This window comes from Hippopotamus amphibius, chromosome 3, assembly GCF_030028045.1.
Source record: "Hippopotamus amphibius kiboko isolate mHipAmp2 chromosome 3, mHipAmp2.hap2, whole genome shotgun sequence".
Lineage (NCBI taxonomy): Eukaryota > Metazoa > Chordata > Mammalia > Artiodactyla > Hippopotamidae > Hippopotamus > Hippopotamus amphibius.
In genome coordinates, this window is record NC_080188.1 from 130,051,604 (window position 1) to 130,076,620 (window position 25,017).

General features: G+C 63.7%; 1 protein-coding gene across 2 annotated transcripts in view; it reads right to left on the reverse strand.

Moving 5' to 3' along the window:
* Positions 1-217: 217 nt before the first annotated feature.
* SHANK2 (SH3 and multiple ankyrin repeat domains 2) overlaps positions 218-25,017 on the reverse strand; it is a 470,853-nt gene continuing 446,053 nt past the window's right edge. For both annotated transcript variants that reach the window (XM_057729608.1, XM_057729609.1), the window contains 9 exons: positions 23,716-23,851; positions 23,038-23,118; positions 22,754-22,762; positions 21,277-21,297; positions 15,494-15,621; positions 13,994-14,105; positions 13,250-13,270; positions 9,495-11,907; positions 218-926 (listed from right to left, as the gene is read on the reverse strand). In XM_057729608.1, coding sequence (XP_057585591.1) covers positions 359-926; positions 9,495-11,907; positions 13,250-13,270; positions 13,994-14,105; positions 15,494-15,621; positions 21,277-21,297; positions 22,754-22,762; positions 23,038-23,118; positions 23,716-23,851 — 3,489 coding nt within the window. In that variant the 3' untranslated portion in view covers positions 218-358. The remainder of the gene's footprint in view (positions 927-9,494; positions 11,908-13,249; positions 13,271-13,993; positions 14,106-15,493; positions 15,622-21,276; positions 21,298-22,753; positions 22,763-23,037; positions 23,119-23,715; positions 23,852-25,017) is intronic.

The following is a 25,017-nucleotide window of genomic DNA, read 5'->3' on the forward strand; positions in this document are numbered from 1 at the left end:
GGCCGCGGGAGGTATGTGTCTAGAGTGCCGTGGTGGCTGCCTGCAGGAGCAAGGGCCCTGCGCTCCTGGGCCTGGCGAGGTGAGGTCACCTGCATGCGGGAGGCGAGCGGCGCATCTCTTTCCACCTTGGAGGGACTCCCTCCCCTGGTCCCCTCTGCGACAGAAACAGCCCAAGGAGCCCACACAGAGAGCTGGGGGGTGGACGGCCCCTGCTCAGCCACGCCAGGGACACACAGCATCGCTCTGGGTACCAGGAGACCAGCCCGCGGGACGGGGTTGGCGCTCAGCATCCAGCGTTCCAGTGCAAGCCCATCTCTATTTATAACAAGGAGTCTGTGCAGGTGGCGAGCAGCCACCCTTATCTGTCCAGCAGCTGCTTCAGAGCCCTTTCTATGTTCATCCGGTGCCCCACCCGCGTCACGCCCAGGTCTATGAGGTCCTCTTTCTGGAGGTTTGGCAGGTGGCTGCCATCGATCTCGTTGTCCATGAAGGCCTCTTTATGTTCACCCAAGTTCAGACTTTCCAGCCAGTCCGCCACGTCTGGTTTAGTCCACAGGTGGACAGGCTTAGTTGTAAAAGGCTTATTGGAGATTGGCTGTTGCAGTATCGAGGGAGATGGCGACCTGCTGCGTCCTGCTGGGTTCAAGCCAAACAGGTCCCCGGGCGGGGGCTGGCTCGGGAGGCTGAAAACATCCGAGAGGGTGGGAGAGGGAGCCGCGGCGACGGCCGGGGGGGCCGGCAGGATCTCTTTGTTCAGCTCCGTGGGCGAGACCACAGGGCTGGGGGCACGTCGTGGTCCTGAGGTCCTGCTCTCATAGTCTGGGGGCCGGCTCTGCAGGGTGATGGGCTGGGAGGTCCCAGGGCGAACTGTGAAGGTGACCGTCGTGCTCCGTGTACCTGAGACGGTGCTCATGACCTCTGGGCCTCTGAAACGGCAGGAACAGAGAAAACCATCACCAGTCTGGTGACACAGTCCTCAGGAGGGGGAGGGAGACACCCAGAGCACACCAGAGCGTCTGACGGCAGCGCGCCAGCGAGCGGACGCTTTGCCGTGCCGGGGCGGGGCAGAGGGGCAGGAGGCGCCAGAGCACACGGGGGGGGGGGGGGGGGGGGGCGGCCACTCCCCGGAAGCCGGCGGGGGGTGGGGGCAGAACCACGTCCTGCTCCCTGGCCGGGGCGTGTCTGTGACACACCACTGCCCCCTGAGCAAGGGGCATCGTTTGCCTCTGTCTCAGCAGGTAGCGGGCCGGGCACCCTTGAGGAGAGACCCTCCCTCTGCCTGTCAGACCTACGGCTTTTTGGCTTAAAAGGACACGTGCAGGGGAGGGCGCCCGGCAGGCTGGCCCTGGTTCCGTGAGTGGGACGCCCCTCCGCTCCCTAGGGGCGCGCAGGGACGCGGCAGTGTCCGCGTGACCGGGTCGGGGCTGAGGGTGAGAGGAAGGCGCTTTATAAACGGGCGGGAGAGGGCTGGCCCCGGGGCCCTGTCTGTCTGCGCTCTGGTCTGGCCTTTTGCTGCTGTTTGTTTTCTCCGCCGCGGACACACATCTGGGTGAAGCCACCAGCTGGTTACCGAGGTGCCCCTCAGCCTCGCGCCACTTCCCACTCGGTGCTACGTGCAGTGTGGGATCTGCACGTGAGGAGGCAGCAGCAGGTGCGAGGGGCGACCTGTGCTGGACCCGGGCTTCGATCTTGTCCCGAGGAGACACGTTCCCAGGGGCGGGGGTGCGCGCGGCAGGGACCCCCACCCACTCACAGGGCACTCGCATGTGCTTTCCTGGAGGGCCAGCGGCTCCAGGGTCGGGTTCGGTACACGTGGGAGACCCCTATCAAGAACCTCCAGGGGCCTGGGTTACTGGCTCTACTGGGAGACGGGGTACCAACAGGTAACGGCAGCCCCAGGTGAGACTCTGAGGATGACTCGGTCACTCCTGCCAGGCTCGTTATTCAAAGTCAAGCATCGGGCGCCCGCATGGTCCAGCGTGTTCCATGCAGGGAGTGGGAGCCACCTCCAGCCCCCAGAGCCCGGTCCCGGAGAGACAGGTGGGCCATCAGCACCACGAGGCGTTAAGAAACCTGCAAATTCCCGTGCTCAGCCGGGACTGAAAGATGCTCTCCAGTCCCCACGCAGCAGGGCCTGTCCGCCCCCGTGCCTGCCCCACGGCCGTGGGCACACCTGTCTGGGGAAGGCTCACGGGAACCACTTGGGTGCGACCGCTGAGCTGAGATGGCTGAAAGGAAATCTGAGTGCGTGTAAGGCAGCCCCACCCAGAGGGGACCTTCAGGGGAGGACGGGTTTGTGAAGGGAGTTGTCATGTCACAGGGACGCACTGCACTTCCCCTAAGGGGACTCTGTGTGGTGCTGGGCCTGTGACCTGCCTGACCCGGTAGACCCACTGGGACAGTACAATTGGACAGTGACCTTGTTCGACGGGCCTTGTGAAGCAGGGGCAAGGGAATCCCCAAAACGACAGCAACTGCTTTAAACCCAGGCGACATGTAACAGCGGGCCTCTCTGAGCCAGCGGGTGGGCGTCAGCGCCCCCCCGTTTGGGAACACCCCCGCCATTCCCAGGTAGTTGAGATGTTTTGTTCAAAGGAAGGCTCTGCAGGCAGCTGTGTGCGTCGTCAAAAGCAAACACACGGGTGGGCAGTGAGGACGAGGGACAGGAGAACACGGCAGAGAGAAGAGGTGTCTGCACGCGGCACTTACTTCTGTTCAGCACGACCCTCTTCTTTTACCACCCATCGTGGGAGCAAACGGAAATGACAAAATGGAACGGGTTGAGACAACACTGCAAAATCAATTACAATTAAAAAAAGCGGCTTTTTTCAATGGATGACATGAAAGCGATGGCACAGATACTGGCTGAGAACCTACCCCGGCTGCCCCTTTTGTAGGCGCGGAGTAGAGCGGGCAGTGCGCAGAGCTGCCCGGGAGAGAACGGCGGCAGGGGACGTCGCTTTCACACGTAGGGTGGGAAACGCACAGCTCAGCCTCCCTCAGCTGGGGAAGGTGTGGATGTAAAGAGAGATCCAGGAAAACGTGGGGGAAGAGGAGGACGCTGGCCTCTGCTTGAAGGCCTCTGAGAGCCAGCTCATCGCTGACCCCCAGACTTGCGTTCCCAGCTGCCTTTGTCTCCTGCAGCCTCGGAGGCTGAAGGGTAACTCAGCGTTCCTGGTTGGGGGAGGCCGTGCTTTGCGTCAAGTCTACGCTGAGAGATGGGAGCCCGGCAGCTACTAGAGGGGGTGTCCGATTTGGCCCCGTGCTTGGGGCCTGCCCACGGCCCTGCGGAACACCGCTGTGGAAGGGAAGAACCCGTGCGTTTGAGGAGCGAGTGGAGGCCGCCCGGGACCGGGCCAGCCTGGCTCCTTTGCAGTGGCGTGACCGACTCTCAGTTAATCAGACGGGTATTCACTGCATCTCCTGGTTGCGGAGATCGTTATGTTGCTAAGCAACCACTGGGTTCCCGGGTGGAACACGCAAGAATCTGTTGCCCCGATTTAGAACACAGACAGATACACACGCGCACACGCACGCCCTCTCTTGGATTATTACTCTCTATCCTGCCTCTTCAATCCGGTCCATATGGAAACATGAGAATTAAAACAAAGATGGAGAATTAATTGACACCCCGAGACGCGCTGTTATTTTATCAGTCGGCGCAAGGTGACTGGGGTGGGGGGAGGGCTCAGTAGCCTTTCTGCCGTGTGTACATGTGCCGTCCGGCTCCTGAACAGTGACTGGCTGTGGGCCAGAGGCCGCTCGGCGAGACGGCGAGGCCTGTCCCTCACGGGCCGGGGCTGGGGTTCTGGTCCCGTTCCGCGCAAGCCTGTCTCCAGCATGCCTGCCGGACCTCTGCATTCTAGGAACTGTGGGGTTTTTGTGATGAACCCCATCTCGCATGCAAAATGGCACTTATTTCCGAACTGCTATCTTACTGAGTTCTGTCTTTATAGCATCTCCAAAGGTTGGGCGTTAAAAAGACAGGGAAGGTGGCCCGAGGCGTGAACAGATCTGCGCAGGGCAGAGCCTGGCCCTGGCGCAGCGCTGCTCCCGGCTCTGGGCACTGCGAGCCCTGTGCATCCTCAGGTCCGGCCCGGCCCGGCCCGCAGAGGAGTTCCTTCAGACGTGACTCGGCCAAGCAGACGGGGCCCGGGGGCCAGGGGGGCTGCCTCGGCTTCAGCAGTCCTTCTGACACATTTGAGCAGGTCCAGAAGGTGCCCAGTTTTCAGGGGGAGGTATCCATCCCCCGATACGCTTTGGCTGAGTGGTGCTAGTGTCCAGACTGGCACGTGAGAAGGTGAGAATCTCGTGTGAAGGATAAAAGGCTGCAGCGGGACCAGAACAGCCCCTTCACGTGCGCGTGTGCGAGGGGACGTGCTGGCGGCGGGTGTCACGATCCCTGCGCGAGTGCTCACCTCACCATCCACGATTTCACCATCTGAGCACTTCAGTTGCTGCCGGGAAGTGATGAACCTCGGTGACGGCACTGGGGTGATGAAAGTGCCATCAAGCAGCTTCTGTTATCGAGTTGGTTTTGAAGTCAGTGCTCTGGGACCAGCTGGGCAAAGATACGTTCTTAACAACCCAAACGGATTTATTTTAAAACCAAGAGGCTCTCACGATGGTACTGTGGAGAGCCAGCGAGGAGCTGAGGCGCTGGCTGGGCCAGGGCGGTGGGTGCGGGCCCCCCAGGAAGGGCAGTTGGAGGCTGGAGGGTGTCTCCCCAGGAGGGGCTGGGACTCCCCCACAGGCAGCCCGAACCCCCTCGGGGGCCCTGAAGCTCCATCACTGCCCCTGGGAGGTGAAGATTCCTCTGGACGACCGAAAAGCGTGAGGGGGTTTGGAGGGGCTCCTGGCGGAGGTTGAGTCGATGCCACCGCCCCCCTGGATGGGAGCCACAGGGACCCCCGCAAGCGTCCATTCACCACCCTGACCCTCCTCCCAGCAGCCGGGGGAGCGAAGCTGGACCCGCCGGCCTGCTGCTCCGCTGGGAGTGCCAACGGGGAGCAGGGTCATCGTGCTTGAAGACTGACGGCTGGGTGTCCTGGGTCAGACTCCATCTTCCTGCCGTCTCCAGAGCGGAGGCCCCCCAGGACCCCACCCGGGCCTGCTCCGGGGCTTCCCTGTGTCACTGTGACCCCCCTGACCGAACAGCTCCCGGGTCATCTTCATGACATGAGAGTGAGGTCATGCCAAGCCACCTGTCAGACGCCACCCAGCCCTTCCCCTCGGCAAGCACGACCCTCTGAGACCCTGCCGTGCTGCCCGCCCTCCAGTCTGGCCAGTTGCTTGTGCGCGTGGAGCACACGTTCTGACGCCTGTGCTGGGATGCTCTACTCCCGGGCTTACGCTCAGCCGGCTCCGCTCTGCGTGTCAGGTGGTTCAGGGGCCGCTTCCTTAAGGAGGGCTGCCTCTGTGCGGCCCGCGGTCACGGCCTTGTTAGCCGCCTTCGTCCCGCGGCATTGCCTGCGCACCGTGGGCTCGTCCTGCTGGTTCTTTCTCATCCGTTCCCCCTGGAGAATGGTGCCCTCAGAGGAGGAGAGGCCCTGAGTGTCTCCTGGTTCAGGGAGGAATCCTGGGCCCAGCGTGGTGCCTGGCACATACGGGGTCATCAGTATCTTGTGGTCCAGAGGACGGCTCATGACGAAGTCTGCGCCCACTTCCCACGGTGGGCCCCTTTCGGTACTGTCCTCCCTCCGGCCTGACACTGGGCTCCTGCCAAGAGCCCCTCAGGAGGCCATGGGGCTGGGCCGCAGGTCCAGGTCTGAAGATGAGTGTCCGTTTGGCTTCCCAGCCCTGAGTCTGGGGCACGTCGCCCTCTCATGACGCTAAGGAAGAGGCCATGTGCTCTGAAGTGAGGGGACCGCTGCTCACGTGTCTGCATCAGCAAAAGGCTCGCGACAACCGGCTGCCCGGTGCGGGGCAAGGCCGTGCTCGGGGGCACCAGCAGGGCCCTTGCGCCTCTCCGGCCGCCCGCTGTCACCCACTTGTGCTCTGAGCTCCCCAGGGGAGGTGCCGGCTGCAGGGTGCCGGGCGCCTGTGCTGGGCTCCAGCCTGCGGGGTAGCTGGGGCGGTGCCGAGTAGGAGATGCAGCTGGTCACCCCGGAGGCTCACGCTGCCCTCGGAGCTCAGCTGCCCTTTGATCCTGGTGGGCACGCTCTCCAAAGATGAGAATCTTCCTGGGAAAACCAGGGAGGCCAAAGGAACACTTTCCCCAGATCTGCCTGACGGCCCTGTTCTTAGAGGGTGTTTCCACATCAGGCCCAGGGAGGTGCCGCCAGTGCTGGGTAGGAAAGGAAACGATGTGGCCGTCTTTCCTCTCCAGCATGTCTGTGATCCAGACGTCGGCAGAGACCACGCAGTCCCTGATTTTGGGGGACGTGTAAGAGCAGGAGAGATTCACTCGCGGCTCAGGTGAAGGCACGTGCACCCCAGTCAGCAAAGGCCCCGCTGCTCAGGGCTCTCCCCTCCCCAACCTGGCGGGGTTGTAGCATCTCAGAGTTAAGAGGGGACCCAAGGGCAAAAGGAACTTCCAAAGGGGCAGGTTCACCTGGGGTTTCTGCCCTCTTCGTGGACAAACGATTGTGGAGCAACTCAAAAACCTGTCCCTTTCTTGGGTGATCAAACTTGTTTCTGTGGAAATGGGGTGTTTGCACCGGTGCTTGTCTGTCATCTCAAAGTGCGTGGCTGGTGTTCAATTTTCCCTAGAAAAACCTGTTTCTTTTCTCTCACTGGGAATTTCCTTCATCCAGTTTCGTGCCCCATTTTGCCCAGGGCCTTTCACAGCTCTTAATTTTTAGATGCATTTAAAAGTAGCGATGAGACACCCAGGCAGATGAGCCCTGGTCGGGAGCATCCTGGGCTTTGTCTGATGCCCGAACGGCTGAACTGAACCCCAGGCGCGACCCAGCACAGCAGAGGGAGCCGCGTCCCGGGGGCGTGTCTGCGCGAGAAGGGAAGTGCGGTGTGTGCTGTCTGTGCACACGGGAAAGGCCTCGTGCCTGGGGCTCAGTCACCCCCTCGGGTGGCTCTGCCAAGGAGCTGTCCCCTGCTCACCCCGGTCAGCACACCTCGTGGCTGGAGCTCATGTCCACTGGGCTTTGCCCAATGGGGCCGTGAGGTTGGAAAAGCCAGAGTGGGCAGCCGAGTGCCCAGCTTAGGGCTCGGAGTCAGTGACTGACCTTCCTTCTTGTCCTTGGGCCTCGGGCCGACCTATTCCTGCTCTAACTCCGTGTAGCCCTTGACAGCGAGTAGGGAAGGAGGGGACACCGCCTTGGGGTGGTCAGTGGTGCTGGGGACTGCCTGGGGACCACCCTTGTGGATTATCAGTCACCAGGTAAGCCAAGAAGACCTCTGGACATTCAGCTGGACTCAAGGGGGTTCCGAAGGCCTGAGAAGAGCCCCGCCGCGGTGAGCTTGGCCCTGCGGATGTTCCGTTAGGTACTGGCCCCTTCCTTCCAGGTCAGTCCCTGGCTCCAGTGAACCCTGGGGCAGCTCCCTGGGCTGGAGGTCTGCCTCTCTGCCTTCCAGCTGCACGCCCATGGCCCAGGGCTTCACCTCTCGGACCCCCGGTTCACTCGTCTGCACCCTGGAGCAGGTGCCAGCCCAGCCTCTGGGGCCAGTGCCGCAGGATGTCTGACACCTGGTGACTGCACAGTAGACGTCAGCTAATGCTCTCACCATGATGGGCTGGGGTATAAATAACAGAAGAGACTGGAGGTGGCTGCTCCTGGCAGCGGAGCTTGGGTCACACAGAAGCCGTCCTGCAGCTGCTCTCAAGAAGCCCAGCAAGATGCTGCCAGCTGGCCCCAGCTCTGAGGCCCCTCCCACCCAGAGAAACCCTAGACACACCTGCAACTCGGAGACCCCCCCCTCCTGTGAGTCCTAGGAGCCCACCCAGCCAGGAGAGGACTTGGGGAGGCCAACAACGCGGACGCTGTGCAGAGAGGCCCCCGGACACCTGGCGGGAGCATGCAGGCTGCCCCCAGCCTGAACAGCCCTAGAGTCAGTGCCCTTCTGCATCTTCCACGCTTCAGACACCACAGACCTCTCTGAGTTTCTATTTACCCTTCTGAAAAATGGGTATAATTAATACCTGCTTCCCACCAGCTGTTAGGAGGATTACTCACCCACGTCCAGGTGTTTGGTAAAATGTGGAACACAAAGCTGAAGCATCTTAATTGTCATACTCTCACATAACCTCGCAACCAAAGACCGGTACCGCTACATAATGGAGCCAGCATGCAACATTTCCTTGAGACTTTCAAGTATGGAAGACTTGTGGGTGTGTGTGTACACAAGTCCACCAGAAATGGGGAATTTGTGTGGAATCTCCGTGCAGCTGTCGTGCTCTTTGAACGCCACGGTTAACGACGGGTGCCCCATTAAAAGATGGTGGTGTTGGCGTGCCTCTCTCTACCGAGACTGGCCCATCAGTTTCCTCTGAGGAGTGGTGGGAGCCATCCACGTAACTTACATACCCCCCAGAGGAGGATACCTGGGAGAACTGTGGTTCTCAGCCTGCTCTAAGGACCCAGTTGTAGTGCAATACTGCGGATGAATGGACGTAGATGTTTGAATCAAATGCCTGCCCAGCAAGAGGATGAAGAATGACTTCATGCGTTCGACGGATGAAACCCGAGAGTAAATGTCGGCGGGGGAACGTGGAGAACACTGGCATCTGGAGACCCGAGAGATGGCGTGTGTCTTGGCGAAGGAAGCAGAGCTGTGAGTGATGTGTGGAGGCACCGGCTCTGGCGGGGTCATCCACCAGCTAGGCAGAGGGCCGGGGGCCTGTTACAGCGTGGCGTGCTTGATAAAGCCCTCAGGCTGGGTTAGGACGGCACCTCCTGACCTCCCCGCCTTCCACGACCCCTGGTTCCAAGGCAGTACCTTACACCATGCCTGGCCCTGTGAGCGCGCCCGCGGGGGGAGGTCCACATGCTTTCCTTCCAGGACATCTGCCCTGGGTCAGGACGGGCGCCGGGTTGCATTTCACTAAGCTCCCTGGTGGGTCCACAGCCCGGCCCTCCCCAGCCTCAGACCAGTCAGTGACGGGATGGGGGAGCAGAGCCCCGCACGCAGCCGTGACCGCAGCCGTGACCGCACACGGTGGCCCTCCCCTCCCTGCCGCTGGCACGCCCCTTCCCGCAGCCTGCTGGCCGAGGCTCCAGAATGGAGGGCATGGGGGGAGAGTGGGGCTCCTCTCGGGAAGCCACGGTGGGGCCGAATGCGTGGCTGGGCCTCCTTACACGTCTCCACGTGGGGAGCCACGTCCTGCTGGGCCGGACGCTCGCCTCTGTGACACCAGGGTCCAGGGGCGCGAGAGGAGCGCGTGCGTGCGCGACAGATGCGGCTGACACAGAAGGCTCTCGGAGCTCCCCTCGTCGTGCCCGCTTCGGTTGCTCCCAAGGGCCTCTCCTGGTCAGCACTGGACGGGCAGAGGAAAGCCGGCTCCGGCGGTCGGCGCCCACACCATGCGCGGCACTTACCTTGGAGTGAGGCTGGCGGGCTTGGGTCCCATCGGTGAGTCCAGCCCTTCCCCCGGCTTTGCAGATTTCTCTCGGTTCATTTGCTGCAGGATTGAGTTCAACTCACTAATCACGTTTGCTTTTGGGCCTGAGAGAATCGGGCTTTTGACCTCTGGGATGTCACCCCACAACCTGGAGGTCCTTGGCTGGAGAACCTTCGTGGTCCCGGGCTGGGCCCCGCCGGGTGGCGGCGGGGGCGCCGGCGGGGGGATCACGAAGCTGTCCACATCCTCCTCCAGCAGCGCGTCGTGGTAAAGCGCGTTGCCTTTGTGAATGATGGCCTTCATTTTTGGCTTGGGAGGTACTGGGGGTTTGTCCACCATGAATGCTTGCCCGTCTGCATAGACTGTGCAGGTGTCCGCGTTCTCCCCGCCCTCGGAGGACAGGGTCGAGATGCTGGACACCGTGGAGACGGTGCTGGTCGTCTCGAGGGGGTGGTCGCTGCTGCTGCGGCTGTCCGCCTCCTCGATCCCAGAGTCCGTGACGGCGTCGAAGCTCTCGGGGGGTGGCAGGAAGGAGGCGGGCAGACAGTTCGAAAGACCGGCCGGCTTCTTACTGTCTGCGGCGTTGGTCGGCTGGCTGGAGTTCAACGACGGGGGCTGGGAGGCGTCGTTTTTTCTCTGCTTGGCCAGGTCTGAGAGCGCGGGGACAGAAGCAACGCGGTCATCGGGGATATCAAAACTATTTGCAAATTCCAGGGGCGGAGGCAATGGCTCTGTGAAAACAAAATCCTCGTCCAGATCCACGGATGCCAGAGGCGGGGGAGGGATGCGGAACGGCAAGATCGCCGCCTCCTCCACGGAGCCCGCCGCCACCAGGGTCCTGCCGGGCGCGGCGGCCGCGGGCTCAGGGCCGGCGGGGATCGGTAAAGCACCTTCGGTTTCGGGAACACCTTCCGGCACCACGGACGGCGAGGGGTCTGGCTCCGTCTCCGCCCCGGCGTCCTCGTCCTCGTCCTCTTCCCGCAGGAAGTCGTCCGGCCTGGCCACGTCCACGGTGTGCACCATCAGCAGCCCGGCCGACTTCTGCTGGGACGCGTCCACGGCGCTGAGGAGCGCGCCCTTCCTGTCGTCCTTCCGCTCCTTGCCCAGCTCGGCCTCGTACTTGTTCTCCGTCTCCTGCCGCCGCAGGGGCCCCCGCGTGTTCTGCCTGGCGACCGGAGGGAAGCCCGCTTCCCCGCTGGGCCGCATTTTGGTATCGATGTAGAGAGGTTTGTTGAGGTCGGCCTTGGGGGCCTCCCCCTTGGGGCCCTGCTGGGACTCCTTCAGGGCTCGGTCCCTCGCGGAGAGCGCCAGGGCCAGAGGGGAGCTGGGGTCCAGCAGCCTCCCGGTGAGCGGGTGGACGTAGTTCTCAGGGCCGGCTGCGTTGCTGCTCTTGGGGGGCGCCGCAGGGCTGCTCTCGGGCCCCTGGGCCTTGGACGTGGAATTCAGCGGCCTGCCGGCCTCACCCTGAGCTCCGGCCTCGCCACCACCCACAAAGTGGTTCTCGGGCTCCCTGGGCGCCGCCCCTGGCGCGGGTGACGACAGTGGCCCGGTGTCGTCCTCCTCGCCAAACCCGCCCTCCTCGGGGAACCTGGAGGGCCGCGCCCGGGGGGCGGGCGGCCCCAGGCCCACATCCTCGTCCCCCAGGTCCGTGGACAGGAAGGCCGGGGAGCTCCTCCGGGCCTCCAGCCGCTTCTCCCGGTCGCGGACGGCCCCGGCGATGGCGGCGGCGAAGGGGCTGCTCGGGGCCAGGCTGCCGTCGGGCCGCAGCGGGCCCGGCTGCTCCGAGGCCTGGGGGTCGGTCTCCATGCTGCTGCCCTGGCTGCTCTTGCCGCTGCTGCTGGTGGAGGGCTCCTTGACGATGATGGTCGGGATGGGGATGGAGCACGTCTTCTCGGGGCTGTCCTCCACGTTGGACTGCTTCACCAGCGTGCCCTTCCGCCGGGCGGGCTTGGCGGGGACGTACACGGCCTTGCTGGCGATCTTCCCCACCTCGGAGTACGGGTTTTCGGGCATCTGGCCCCTCTTGCCGCGGAAGTTGGCCTGGGCGGCGGCGTTGCGACTGTAGAGGTCCTCGGAGTCCAGGGAGTAGCGGTCCAGCTCCCTCCTGTGGTACAGCCCCTTCTCCCTCATCATGGTGGCCACCGTGTCGGAGCGCGCTGCGGGGGACACCTTGGCGGCGGCGTTCTGATTGAACGCAGGCTTGATTGTCCCGTAGACTCTGGGCGTTGGGGACTTGGGGCAGTTGTAGGCAGTGGGGGAGGGTGGGGGAGGAGACGGGGGCACTGACTGCGGTGGCGGGGGGATGTCCTCGGAGGTGTCCGGCATGGACAGGCTTCTGGTGAACTTGAGCATCGGAGGGGCCAGAAATTGTCGCTCTTCCTCCGTTATTCCTACGAGCAGAAGACAGGTTTAGATTTAAATCACGGCACTAACAAACACCCCACGACGCTCCTAGGATGGTGTGACACGCTATGTCTCTGCACACGTACAAGGAGCCACGATGCACACTTGTTCACGGAACGCAACACAAGCCACAATGCCAAGAGCTCACAAGGCCCATTCTGAGCCAAAAAAAAAAGAAAGAAAAAAAGAAGGAAAAAAGAAAAGAAGGGAAAGGCACCGGGGGGCACAGAGTGCGTGCTGTTGAGATGTTCAGAGCAGCAGGTGCGAGCTGGGGCGGTGAGGGCACCTGACGCCTCAGGGCTGCGTGTGTGTGTGTGTGTGTGTGGAGGGGGGAGGCAGGGGAGGCCTGGATCGGGGCATCCATCGCTTCAGGCTTGGCTAGGGCCCCCCGGGGGGTGTTTCCGGGTCTGGGACTGAGGCTGTCGAGCTGCCCATTGGAAACGAAGGACAAAGGGCACGCACGTGGCTGCAGAGCTGCCGGGACTCGGGTGGTGCTGCTGCCTGGGGGCAGCAGGGGGCCGACGTCCTGCAGGTGTGCGGCGAGCCTGGCGCCCTGGGCAGTGCCCTGTCACCCGCTCAACAGGAGCCCGTTTTGTGGCCTGACTCCTCTGGGCCCCGAGGGCACGGGAGCTCCCCGGGCCCTCAGGAGGGCGGCTGGGCGGCCCCGGAGGAGGTGTTGCACCGAGCCCAAGGCCTCTCACCCAACCCCGACCCAACCCAGGAGCAGGCTCCTGGGCAAACACTCGGCTGCCCACCCCAGCGAGCCCCTCTGGGTCCTAAGACCCGCTGGTGGTTCACCACGGTCCCCACGAACCACAGCCTGTGGTGTCGGATAAGACACGTGCTGAGGGCCGGCGGAGGCCACAGCCACATTTGGCCCCGGAGCTCTGGTGTATCCACTGGGTTGACTTTCAGATGCTTTCCAACAGTTTGAGATGTAAAAACATCAACAGAATGCACTCTGGACACAGGGAGGGGATCACAGACACAGAGGCCGACAGACGTCCAGTACGAGGAGCCTGTGTGGGGCGGGGGCATGCAGGGTATTTAAAGAAGTAACAAAATGAATTACTTCAAATCAAAAAGAACCCCTGGGACAAGCTACAATAATTTATTCCAATGAAAACGTCCATTCGATAAGGGTATTCCAAATTTCACATACTCCTTGTGGGAGGGCGTTTTGGCATCACAAAGATGCTGGCGCAGAGGCCTTCTGATTGACCGTGCGTGCGTGGCAATCGCGTGCCCGAGGAGTAATAATTCAGAATACGCCTTATGGGGTAAATCGTTGCATTCACAGTGCAGATTCCACACGGTAAGGTCACTAACCTGATAGAAAGATTCTGCTGTCTGACGGGAGGGAATAGACTGTTACTAAGCAGTGAGAGAGCCAGGGCAGGAGGTGGCGTGTGCGCCGCGGCGCGGGGGCCCCAGCTCCGGGGGGCGCTGTCAGGCCCCGCAGACGCCACCTCCTCCTGCCTCACTGTTTAGCTCCTGCCTGCTGCAGCCCCTCAAACCGGAGACGCCCGGCCCAGGCCCCAGTGCTGGACGGGGAGCAGGGCCGCGCCCCCGGCGTCCGGCGGGGCCTCAGCCGCCCTGAGGATTTACACGGGGAAGGCACGGCTGCGTTATCTCACAGGGGGGCCGTCTGCAGGGGCCGCGTTTACCTTGCCTGGAACAGTCAGTAGGAACCACGTGATGTGAACGAGATGGTGGCCGTTTCCCATGGCACACAGGACATGTGCCCTCAGAGGACAGCCACCCTTAGACGCGAGTCTGCCGGCTCACCCACGAAGCACACGGTGGCCGTTCGCGGGGGACGCAGGGGACACGGGCCCACCCCAGACACGCGGGGCGAGGGGCGGGAGCTTCCTGGACCTCCCCTGTCCACCCCCGCCTCCCTCCTGGCTGTGGCCCTCACCCTGCAGTATTATTGTGGACACGCGCGCGCCAGGTTGGGAAGACACCCTGGGTCTGGTATCAGAGGGTGGGCACGTTTCAGACGGCTCAGATGGTCAAGGGCCCCCGGGGGTCGCCGAGGGGCACCTCTGTGGGTGTGGCCACGCTGCTTACCTATTGATTTTTGCCTTCGCATCGTACCTCGAGGGAGGCCCAGAAATGGGCCTTTCGGGCTCCCAGGAACCGTGGGCGTCATCACGGCGATCCCCTGGCGCTCGTACATGGACTGCAAACCAGAGAGCCGGGGGCAGACGTGTCAGGCCAGCCCGCCCACAGCGACCGGACACGGAAGCCCCGCGCCGCGGACACCTGTCACGTGGCTTCCCCCAGCTGCTCTGGGAGCACCTCGGTGTCCAGCTGAGGTTGACCACGGTTCACACCAGCATCCAGGACCCTGGAGGGGCCCTCCCTGCCCTCACGGTGCTGGTGAGTCCTGCTTGGTGGAGCCGAGGTCTGCCTGACCTTGATTGACCGAGAATGGCCAGGACAGGTGGCCTGTAGGAAAGAGTACCTGGCGGTGGCCAGTGGGGTCCAACCTCAGCCACGTCCGCCTCCACAAAGTGGGCTGACCGCAGTGGCCCGTGGGGGGCCGTGCGTGTGAGCACGTGGGCCCCGTGGCAGGTGGGCTGCCCCATCCTCCCTCCTCCAGGAGGAGCCTCGAGTGTCCCTCCTTCGCTTTGGAAACAGGTTCCCTGGGCAGCCCCCTCTCAACCTGCCGCTTTGACTGGAAAACTGAGGCTGCTGGCTGCCCCCCGTCACCGCTCCACCGTCCCCGCCGTGCTGTTGGAGGGAGACTCAGGAAACAGCTGGATGCCGAGCCCAGAGGAAACACGCGTGCGAGCTTTATGGGGTCTAACGCGCACGGCCAGACTGTCCCTATGCGACCCAGCCTCCCCCGGTGCTGGGCCTCTGCTCTGCGGCCTGGCGCATGGCTGGGAGAGGGTCTGGAACCAGGCGGGCGTGGGATGCCTTGAGGGCTAGGCATCGGGGGTCAGGGCCCTGGAGGAGCTGCCCCCGGGCATCACGGAGGTGAGGGGGGCATGCAGGCCGAACGCCCTGTTACCGTGCAGTAGACAAAACCGTCGTATCACATGGATGATACTTAGGGTGTTATTAAGAACAGGGGAGGTTTAACAGAGGGAGTCAGTCTGAAGTGGATGTGGAGAACACAGTCGGTGACCGTAACAGGGAGTGCTCAGAGCCAGCAGCGGGCAGGAGAGGGCCCCGTCTGGAGCCTGAGAGACGCAGCCCGCCCAGGGGACGGGCGGCTCTGGCGGCCCACAGCGGCCTCTGCTGACCGCTCAGGGAGGCCTCAGCCCCTGGGAATCACAGTGGCCTGAGAACTCGGGGAGGCCGTGCTCCCCAAGGCGGTGAGCGGGGGCCTCCTCCACCGGAGGGCGGCTTTGCTCCGAGTGGCCTGCGGGAAGACCCTGGGGGACGAGCGACGGAGTGGGTCACGTGGCGGTCTGTCCCCCACCGTGGGTTTGCCGTGGACTGGGGTGCCCACCCCCTGCCCTCGGCTTGGGGCTCCAGGTCTGGACACTGGGGAGGGTGAGCTGCAACCACCCACACTGACCACCCCGCCCACCCCCCAGCCCCGACCCGGGCACTCACGTTCATGTCCGAGACGGAGGGGAAGCACCGGCTGGTGGGCCGCTGCTTGATGGTGGCCACTCTGGACTCCACCACGCTCTCCGCAGTCCGGGACGGCTTGGAGGCCGGGACTATCTCATCGGGTTTGTCTGCAACGTGAACGTGACTGTCAAGGCAGGCGTCAGGGACAAAGCCCCAAAACACAATCGGGGTGAGGGGCTCGGTTAGGAAAATGCCCAAGTGCCTTCTGCATTTTAACAGCTTTTATGGTGCAGGGGGCGGCTTGTCACCATGGTGTGGAACACGCATGCCTCTTAGCCACAAGTGCTGACACCGACAGGATCTGCTCCCCACCCCCGACTCGTGGACGGCGGGGAAGGAGACCGCACAGCAGCCTCAGCCCCCGAACTCAGAGGCACCGCTTTGTTCATACGCCTGCCGTTCATTCTTGGTGGTGGGAGCCAAGGCAGTGTTTCCAGTTTCTTTTTAAGAGCTCAGAGGGGGCTTCCCTGGTGGCGCCGTGGTTAAGAATCCGCCTGCCAATGCAGAGGACATGGGTTCGATCCCTGCTCCAGGAAGATCCCACATCCCACATGCCACGGAGCAACGAAGCCCGTGTGCCAAAAAAAAAAAAGAGCTCAGAGGTGTGGCTCCTTTGTCACTAAACGCAGCTGCCAGGGTCTAAGGACCCTGCACCCAGGGCGGCTGGGCAGTGGGTATCGGTCTCAGGGTATCGGTCTCAGGAGCCAGTTAAGTCTGTGCCTTACTGTGTGGGGAAGTCCCCCGGCCCCCCGAAAACTGAACATCCTTAGTTCTTCGTGAAAAAGAAAGCTGAGGGTTAGTTATTAGTGATGCTTACAGATTAAGAAATTATTAAAAAATTTAAATTTAAAACATTAAATTTGGGGGAAAACCCCAAAATTGGAGCACATCTTGGACCTGCCTGACACCCCCGCACCCCTTGGCAGGCCGTCCCCAGTTCAGGTACCGGCATCTCATCAGGGTGTTAAAACCAGGACCCTGGTTTGCGGAGAACGGGGGAGGCCCCAGGGCAGCAGGAAGCTGGTGTGAGGTGGGCCTGGTGGGAATGTCCCATTTCAGACCCTGTGAGACACTGTACTCTCCTGACCCCCCAAACACTCCCTCCACAGCTTGAGGTCTTCTCCGGGCTCACCCCACACCCTCTGGGGTCTTTGCAGACCCCAAGCTGCGAGACCAGTGTGAGGGTCAGGACAGGACCTCTGGGTGCTACGTTCAAGACCTGCGGCAGCCGCTTTATAACCGTGGCCTCCCAGGAGCCCCCGGAGAAGGCCCCCCAGACCCCAACAAGAGGGCCTGATGGCAGGGGGACCAGGCAGGCGCCCACCGCGGCCGCCCTGCTGCTGAGAGGCAGGACTCCGGCTTCTCGGGGCCCTTTCCCGGTCAGTCCCCAGCCGCGTCCTGCAGCGGGGTCAGGGGCCCCCAGCCCCAGGTCGCCTGCCCGGGAAGGCTGAGGAGCTCAGGCAGCGGCCGCTTCGGGGAGGCCCTTCCTGACCCGAGAGCGGGCACGGGAACTCTCAGATCCCCGTCGGCATCCTCCCCGCTCCCCCCAGCTCCTGGCTGCCTCGGGGGCATCCCTTCCCCCGGGGATGTCGGGGGACCCTGGTAAGCGTCTGCCCCTTAGGGAGTTGGTCGGAAACACCTGTGTCTCCGGTGTGGGCAGTGGGGCCACCCCAGCTATGCTCACGGTGTCTCCTCCTCACCCGCGTCCTGGGCGCTGCCCAGGGCCCACCCGCCTGGCCCAGCGTGTCCAGACGGTGCCCCTTCTCCTCTCACCCTCTTCCCTTTGCTGGAGTCCCTGCCCCCGCACCCCTGATCCCAGCCACGCGCCCCCTCCAGGAAGCCTTCCCCTCGGGTCTGGGCCGGGATTCTGTTTGGGTTGGGGTTTGCTTCTGTGCTGCTCTCCCCTACCCCCGCGCCTTCGGCTGCGGGACTCAGGGTCCTCGGTTGACTTCCTCGGCAAGCCCGTGGTGCCCTGCAGGTCCCCTTGGCCCGTCCCTGGAAGCCGGGCCCCTCACAGTGGCTGTCGGCTTTGCTTCGGCCCAGGTACAGCTGTTTCTCCAACTGTGGTGGGGAGCGAGGTCGGTCTCTGGCGTTGGGACCTTTGTCTGCAGGGGCAGCCGTCTTCTCGGGCTCAGCCTTAGCTAGGAATGCGGGCCTGGAGGGGATGCCACCGAGTGGGGGAAAGGGCGACTGGAGCCCAGCAGGGCCTCCTGTAAGTGGGGGCCACTGGAGGTGGCGCGCTCGTCTGCTGTGCAGCTGGCCGTGTCGGGGCACAGTGCGGGGCGCGGGGCTCCGGGCCAGGACGGCTCTCCTGCGATGGAGAGTTACACCAGCTGCATCTTCCAGAGGCTCGCTCCTGTCTCCAGCTGGGCCCAGCAAGTCCACGTCTGGTGTTAACCCAGCTCGTGGGGCTGGTCCACCCCCACCCCCAGCCTCCTGGAATCTTCACGTGCCTGGACTGCACAAGCCGAGGACTGTGATCCTGGGGCCCCAGGCATGTGGCAGGCACCCCCTAAACACACCTCGATGGTGGGTGTGCGCAGGTGAGGCAAAGGCACCATAGCTAATGGCAGCAGTCCCCGACCCTGGTGGAACTTCTAAGCACCTTCATCCCGTTTCTCATCCTACTAAGGACCTGGTCATAGGGGAGGAGGGGTTATTTCCATTTTGCAAAGAGAACAGCTGAGCATCTGAGATGCTTAAGGTCACTCATGCAGGTGGAACTCTGGGACCAGGTGGGAGCCTGGGCTGCAGCTGCGACCACCTGGACCTCCTGTCCACCCTGTGGTCCCCTTGTCTACTCTGTGTCCAGGGCTCAGCACCCTGGCCAACAGTGGAAATCTAGGGTTGCCATTGGAATGGTCTGCTTGGTGCAATTGATTGAAAAATCAGGGCACCGTCTCTCCCAGTCACACCACATCCAGATGGGTGAGTTTGGGGTGTAATTGAAGGTGTATTCCCTGGAGCTACGGTGACCTTGAAGTGGACATCCTGGTCTTTGTTTAAACCTTTGCCCTCTGGCCTGCTTACCACCTAAGCAATCTTTTGGACCAGAACACACGAGAGCATCTTGGTTTGTGGGGGTTGTGTTGGGGCTGTTGTTCTGTCGTCAGCGAGAGCTGGTTCGTGTGGTTCAGATCCAGAGGGTCCCCTCCTGGCCCTCGTCTCAAAGGGAGGCTGGTGGCCTGACTCTGCTCAGCCCTATGGCCAAGTGAAGGCTTTTAAGAAAAGCTGTGAGATTGGGTTCCTGCTTCTCATCCTGGGCTCACAGGATTACTATGCTTGATTTATAACAGCCTGGAATTGGGGCTCTATTCAGGGACTCCAGCTGAAGGGGATTAGTGAGTCCAGCCCCTGCAGTCTTACAATGAAGTATTCTGAGGCTGAAAGCAGTCCTGCAGACAGACTGGAAAACTGTCAATTCTTCAGAAACAATCTAGTCGTGAGTCGATGGAAACACTGTGGAAGTGACCCTGTCCTTTAATTTTCTAAGCAGACATACGGTCTGGTGCCCACCGTCCACAGGCTACGCGCTTCCTGGGTGGGGGGGGGGGGGGGGGGGCAGATGTCACATGTGGGTGGGTGGCATGCAGCCACGTGTCTCTTGGGAACCAGAGCATGGGCAGGAGACTCCTGCCTGTCCCTGGAGTCCCCCCGCCCCCCGTGAGCTCTCCCCGGACCACAGGCGGAGTCACCCGCGTGCCCAAGCCCTCCTGCTGGAGAAAGCCCAGCTCGTCCAGCGGACGTTGCTGGCCTTGCAGGAGGCAGGCATCGCATCGTGGAGTGGAGTAACCCCTGAGGGTGGGGCGAGGTGGGGAAGCAAGGCCCAGGCTGACTCGGCACACCTGGCTGCGAGGGGGGCCTGCGGCTGCGTTTCTGCTGCACCGCTCCCCCTGGGGGAAGTGGGGCGCCCGCCACAAAGACTCTGGCTCCCATTCCTGTGCCCCCATTTGCCTGTGGCCACGTGCCGGGCTGGATCCAGCACCCCCTGCTCCTCAGAATCGTCGGGAAGCACCCCGGGTGCTCCAGAACTGTCCGGCAAGGCCGGGGTTGGGATTCTCAGGTCCTTCAGCTTTGCGGGCAGTCAGAGTCATGAGCATCCTAATCTTGGAGATGTCCAGGAATCCTGTCCCTCCGCGTGACCTTGAACAAGCTGTTTTGCCAGGCTCTCTGGGGGGCAGGGGCCCCCTCACCCTGTCTCCCAGTGAAGCAGCAGCTGTTGTCAGCTGCCCCTCTCTTGTTGAACCTTCCCAGGAGGTCCTGCAGGAGCGGGGGTGGGCGCTCGGACCCCAGCAGACTGTTCCTGGCCTGCAGGCCTTGACGAGTCACACGCCTGCAGCCAGAGGTGGCCGCAGGCCCGGAAGCCACAGTGGAGCCAGTCCCACCAGCCTCGGCCCGGCTTCCACCCTGGCTGGCTTGGCCCTCGAGGTGGCTGCGCTCTGCCGGCGCCCGTGAGCGCAGTGTCTGGGATAGAGCAGGTCCTCAGGGAACACTCGAGGACTCAGTGGGGGCGTCTAAGCTCTGACTCACATCCAGTTTTCTCCACTGCCCAGAGGAAGGTGGGCCCCCTTCAGGACTCTGGCCTGGCCCAGGCTGGCCACGCAGAACATGACCCCTGTCCTCTCGTCACAGGAGGGGTGTGTGGCTGCTGGGGCGGGTGGGTGCCGGCCACATGCGCCCCCGAGGCCGGGCCAGCCCCGTGTCCGAGCTGCTCCCCTGAAGACAGATTTGCACGGCTAGGCCTGTTACGGCACGGGCCTCCTGCAACCCATGGTGTGGTGGAAGGAGTGGTGGACGGGGGGGCTGCTCTTGCCAGCTGGCATTGGCCTTGGATTGAAGGGGGTTCAGAGGGAAAGGGAATCCCAGGAAACTTCCTGTGCCCTGGGCATCCACCACACGGTTGACAGTGACTGGTCCTAGAAAGCCCACTGGGAATATCCCGGGCAGCCCCTGGAGGGGAGGGGGTAGTAGAGGCCCAGGACTGTTCCAGAAAAAAGGCTGCGAGGGCTGGCAGCCTCTGGGGCGACAGTGGGTGAGAAAGGAGGCGTTTCCCGGTGCTCTGGGACCCGAGATGCTGCCCCAGACACGGCTCTGCCAGATTCCGAGGCCCCTGGCAGCGTTTGTGTGCTGTGTGGTGTCCCAGCTCTTAGCTGTGGTGCCTGGGAACTGTGAGAGGACCCCCTCCTGCCCCTGGGCTGGCAGTGCTACCTTTAGCCATCGGGGTCATTATCTCCAGCAGCTAGGTGAGAACCCCCAAACGTGGGTGCTGCTGGGGGGGGGGGGGAAGGGGACAAGTCCGTCAAGGCCCAGCTGCCAGACACACGCGGGGCTGTGTCTCAGGGACTCACCTCAGCCCCCCAGCTCAAGGGCGGAGTTTAAAGGGAGGCAGCCCCTGCTCTTGGTGAAGGGTGGTCAGGGGCACGTTGCCAGGGGCCCCGCTGGCCTGCAGCCTGACCGACAGCCACAGACGCTGCCTCCCACCCCCGACCAGGCAGGCCCGGCTGTGACAGGGCGTGGGTGCCCACAGGCACGGTGACGTGGACACGACTCGGGGAGACGCAGAACACGCCGGGGGGACCACAGACGGGAGGAGCTAGGCAGACGGAACAGACGGAAACGGACGCGTCCCGGGGCCGGGCCCCCACAGGACCTCGAGTGGGAAGACGACAGTACAAGGTCACGGCACACTCTAGACGCCACGCCGGGGGGGCCACGGGGCGTGCGGGCAGGGGGCTGAGACAGACGCGGGGCTCGCCCCTTACCCTTCTTCTTCCGGACGGAGGCTTGCAAACAGAAAGGGGAGCGTGAGTCCCGCGGAGGTGGTGGCCGTGCTCACCCGGCAGCGCTCACCCTGGGCCCGGGCTGGGCTGCCTGGCTGGGGGCTGAGCGACCCCACCGCGTGGACCCCCGGCTCCGGGGGCGGGGCAGACGTGCGTGGGCCAGGAGGCACTGTCTACGCTCTCCTAGGACCTGGCGGTAGCGGGCCTGCCTTTCCTGGAAACCTGCTTCCTGCAAGGACAAGGGGCTTTCCTCTCACTCAGCCCCCACCCTGCACCCCACCAGAGTGACCCCCTGAGCCGAGGCAGCTCTTAGGAAGGACCCTCACAGCGCCCTGAGCTGACCCCGCTGGAGCCCCCCCCTTTAAAGGCGGCCCGCCTGCGGGTGCCCTGGAAGGAAGCCGGCCACAGGCCCCTCAGGGCAGCCCACGTGGCACATGCCGTCTGGCTCTGGAGCAGCACGTGTGGTAATTCAGACTGTCACCCCCGTGGGGGCCTGGGCCAGGCCTGGGGTGCAGGGGGCTTTCCTGGCCAGTCTTGTTTGGACAGACAAGCTGCGGTCAAGGAGGGCGCCGAGGAAGGGGCTCTGGGCGGACTGCTGGCTCTGGTTGGGGGCGGGCCGTCCCACAGCAGGGCTGCCCTCTTCTGGAAGACCTAGGCCTCTGGCTGAGCCACAGGTTCTGGCCCCAGGACGTGGTGACAGGCGGGGGTGGCGGCGCTGGGAGGCAGCCTGGGCCTGGGGAGGACAGAGTGTGGGAGACCCTCCCAGAGGAGCTGCAAGGAAGAAGGGGCGGCCCTGTGCTTTTCTGAAGGGAAGGGCCAAAGGAAAGGGTCTCCCCCCGAAGGCTGGGGCCAGGTGGGAGCGGCAGCGCACAGACCAGCGAGGACGGCCAGACTCCCACCCCCTGGACCCGCCGGGCCTGCTGGGGGTGGGGCGCGTGGGCTCAGGCGCGTGGGCTCAGGGTTTGTTTCGTGCCCCCGTAACCTGCCCTGGGCTGGGCTCACGGACGCTCACCCCGCCCCGCACACCGGGCCCTCTCAGTGGAGCAGGCCTTCAGTCCGCTCACCATTCCTGTGTGGTCAGAGCACCCTCCTCCTGGAGGTGTCCCTGGGTGCCACGGTGACACCCCGGTGGGACGGTTAACGGGCACCCGGAGTCATCCCTCTCCCTCAGCCACACAGCTGCTCGCCCCAGGGCTCACCCTGCTCTGCACACCCTTCCCCAGGCCACGTGGCGGGGCCCGCTGGCCGCAGCCCGCTGTTCCTCGCAGTCCTTTTGAGAAAGCACCAGGAGCTCCCTCTCCCCGGTCTGCAGCTCAGCGGGCCCGCCCACCCCACTGCTCTCCATGCCAGACCCCAGGGCCTCAGCTTTGTGGTCGGAGCCACACGCAGTAGGGAGGATCTCGGGGGGCACCCTAGACAGCAGGCGGGCTGCTTGGGGGGCCACAGTGGGGCAGCTTACCTTTATCCACTAGTGAGAGGCCCAAAAATTCAAAACAAAACAATGTTAGACGAACCAAAAAGAAGGGAGGCAAAACTGCCACCCACTCCCGAAGCCGGCAGGACCCCGCGGGCAGCGTGGGAGCCCTGCATGCTGGTGCCTCCCCGGGTGTCGGGGGTGGGGGGGGCAGGCAGGCACGGGCAGGGCCGTGCACAGGCTGGGGCTCTGCCGAGGCCGGCCCGCTGGGCGCTGGGCGCTGGGCGCTGGCGGCAGCGCGGGGCTGGCGGGCTGGACGTGGCACTTACCGAGCTCCTCCAGCTCCGAGGTCATGGACTTGGAGCGCAGGGTGAGGGCCGTGGTCGGAGCACGCTTTGGAGGGGGAGGAGCTTGAGGGGCAGAAGGGAGAGACGCTGGTGAGAACCTGGTCACACGGCCCCCACCACCACTCCTCTAGCCCTTCCAGAATAACCGGGAGGTGGGAGCCCTGGGCCTGCTGGGAAGGTGGAGGTGGGGCCTCCCCCAGGTGGGGAAGCCGGCCGTGGTCACGGGACGTGCTGAAATGCTGGAGGTTCTAACGTGCTTCTGCGGTCTCTTTCCTGCCTGGGGGTGCGTCTGGCCGGCTCCCGGCCCCCCGCACTCAGCTGCGGTGTCCCCCGGCTGTGACCGCCCTTGGGAAGGAGGGTGGGTCTGAGGACACCTCCGTTCCACAGGCCCGGCTCGGGCATCGCAGTGACTGGTGCAGGGCAGTTCGGAGTGGGGGCCCGGAGGCCGCCGTCTGCTGGGCACAGCCCCGGCCCGAGGCCACCGCTGCCCTCACCTCCCTTTCGGACTTGCTTCCTGCTCTGGGGCAGGAGGAACAGGACCCCCCCGTGGAAGGAGACAGGGCACACCTGCAAGGGCCTGAGCACGGGAGGCTGGAGGGAAGCGCCCGGGCCCCCACCCCACCCACCCCTCAGGCAGGGCTGAGCCCGCGGGGGCGGCACCTTTCTTCCTGGCCGTGTCGTCTGGGTCCAGGTTCCTGGTCACCGTGACCACCTTGAGGACGAGGTGGTTCCCTCCCTGGCGGATCATGTTTACCACCTGCCGGTGGCCCACCTTCACCACGTTCTCGTTGTTTACCTGCAGGAGAGGGCAGGGCGGTGAGCTGAAGGGGCACGGCGCCGGCTGGAGGGGCACACGCGGGCGGGCGGGCGCCGCAGGAGCAGAGGTGCGCGCCCTCGGGGAGACCTAGTGGAGGCTGCGCGGCGGGGAGGGTGAGGCCGGGCCTCTGCGGCCGGAGCTGGTCACCGGCCGGGGCTGCTTTCTGGGAGCGAGTGTCCCTGCGGCTGCTGGGGGACAGGGCTGATTCCCGTGCGGCCTGAGCCTCGGAGGTGTCCACCCAGGCAGACCCCCCGGGCAGCGCTGCGGCTGCCACCATCACAGTTAAGAAGGGACGGGACCCTCCACCGCCGCTCACGTATGTGGGAACATGCGGTACACGGACACGGCCACGGCCTGTTTCCTCTTCCTCCTCTCCTGCCCAGAGGCCGGAAAAGGCATAAAGCTTGGGTGACGAGGTGCTAAGGCCAACGGGTCACCCTGCTTATTGGCGGGACAACTGCTCCAGGGACACCGACGTCACTTCCCCTGAGGACCACCGTGGCCATGGCAGTGTTCCCTGAGCTCTCGGTGCCCGTCAGAGCCCGTTACCTCCCCTTTCACCACCATCTGTCCCCATCGTGAGGGATGTGCATGGCAAGGAGGCAGACGGGACCCAAGGTGACATCCCGTGGTGGGGCGGGGCCCGGTCCCCACGCACTGGGCCCCTCCTAAAGCTCAGCCGGGCTGCAGGCCTGCTGTGTCCACCACCTCCACCACTGCTGAATCCACGAGGAAGGCGGGCCTGGCTCCGAGTGTGGGGAGAGGGCTTCCCCTGAGCTATGCCTCCCTCCCTACACCTCCAGCGCTGCCCCCACCCTCACGCCCCCTGCACTGACCGCCCCCCCCCACCCCAGGTGGGCTCTGGCACCTGCTGTCCCCGCAGCTCCTGGTGTGAGCGCCGGGCGCGGAGGGCGGCACAGAGGACAAACCCCCAGGAGGGTGGAGTTCGTGACCACTCTGAGCACCATCCTCGAAGAAAGAAAACTGCCCTGATGACCAAAAACTAGTAAGAGGCACCCGAAACCCCACCCAGCTCTGCAGCCGCCAGTTCCTGGTTTGCTGTACGTCTTTCTCCTGCTGTGGATTCCTTAAAAACCGTCCCAGTGCAGTGTAGCCGCAAACAGTAGAGTTTGCAAGGCTTGACG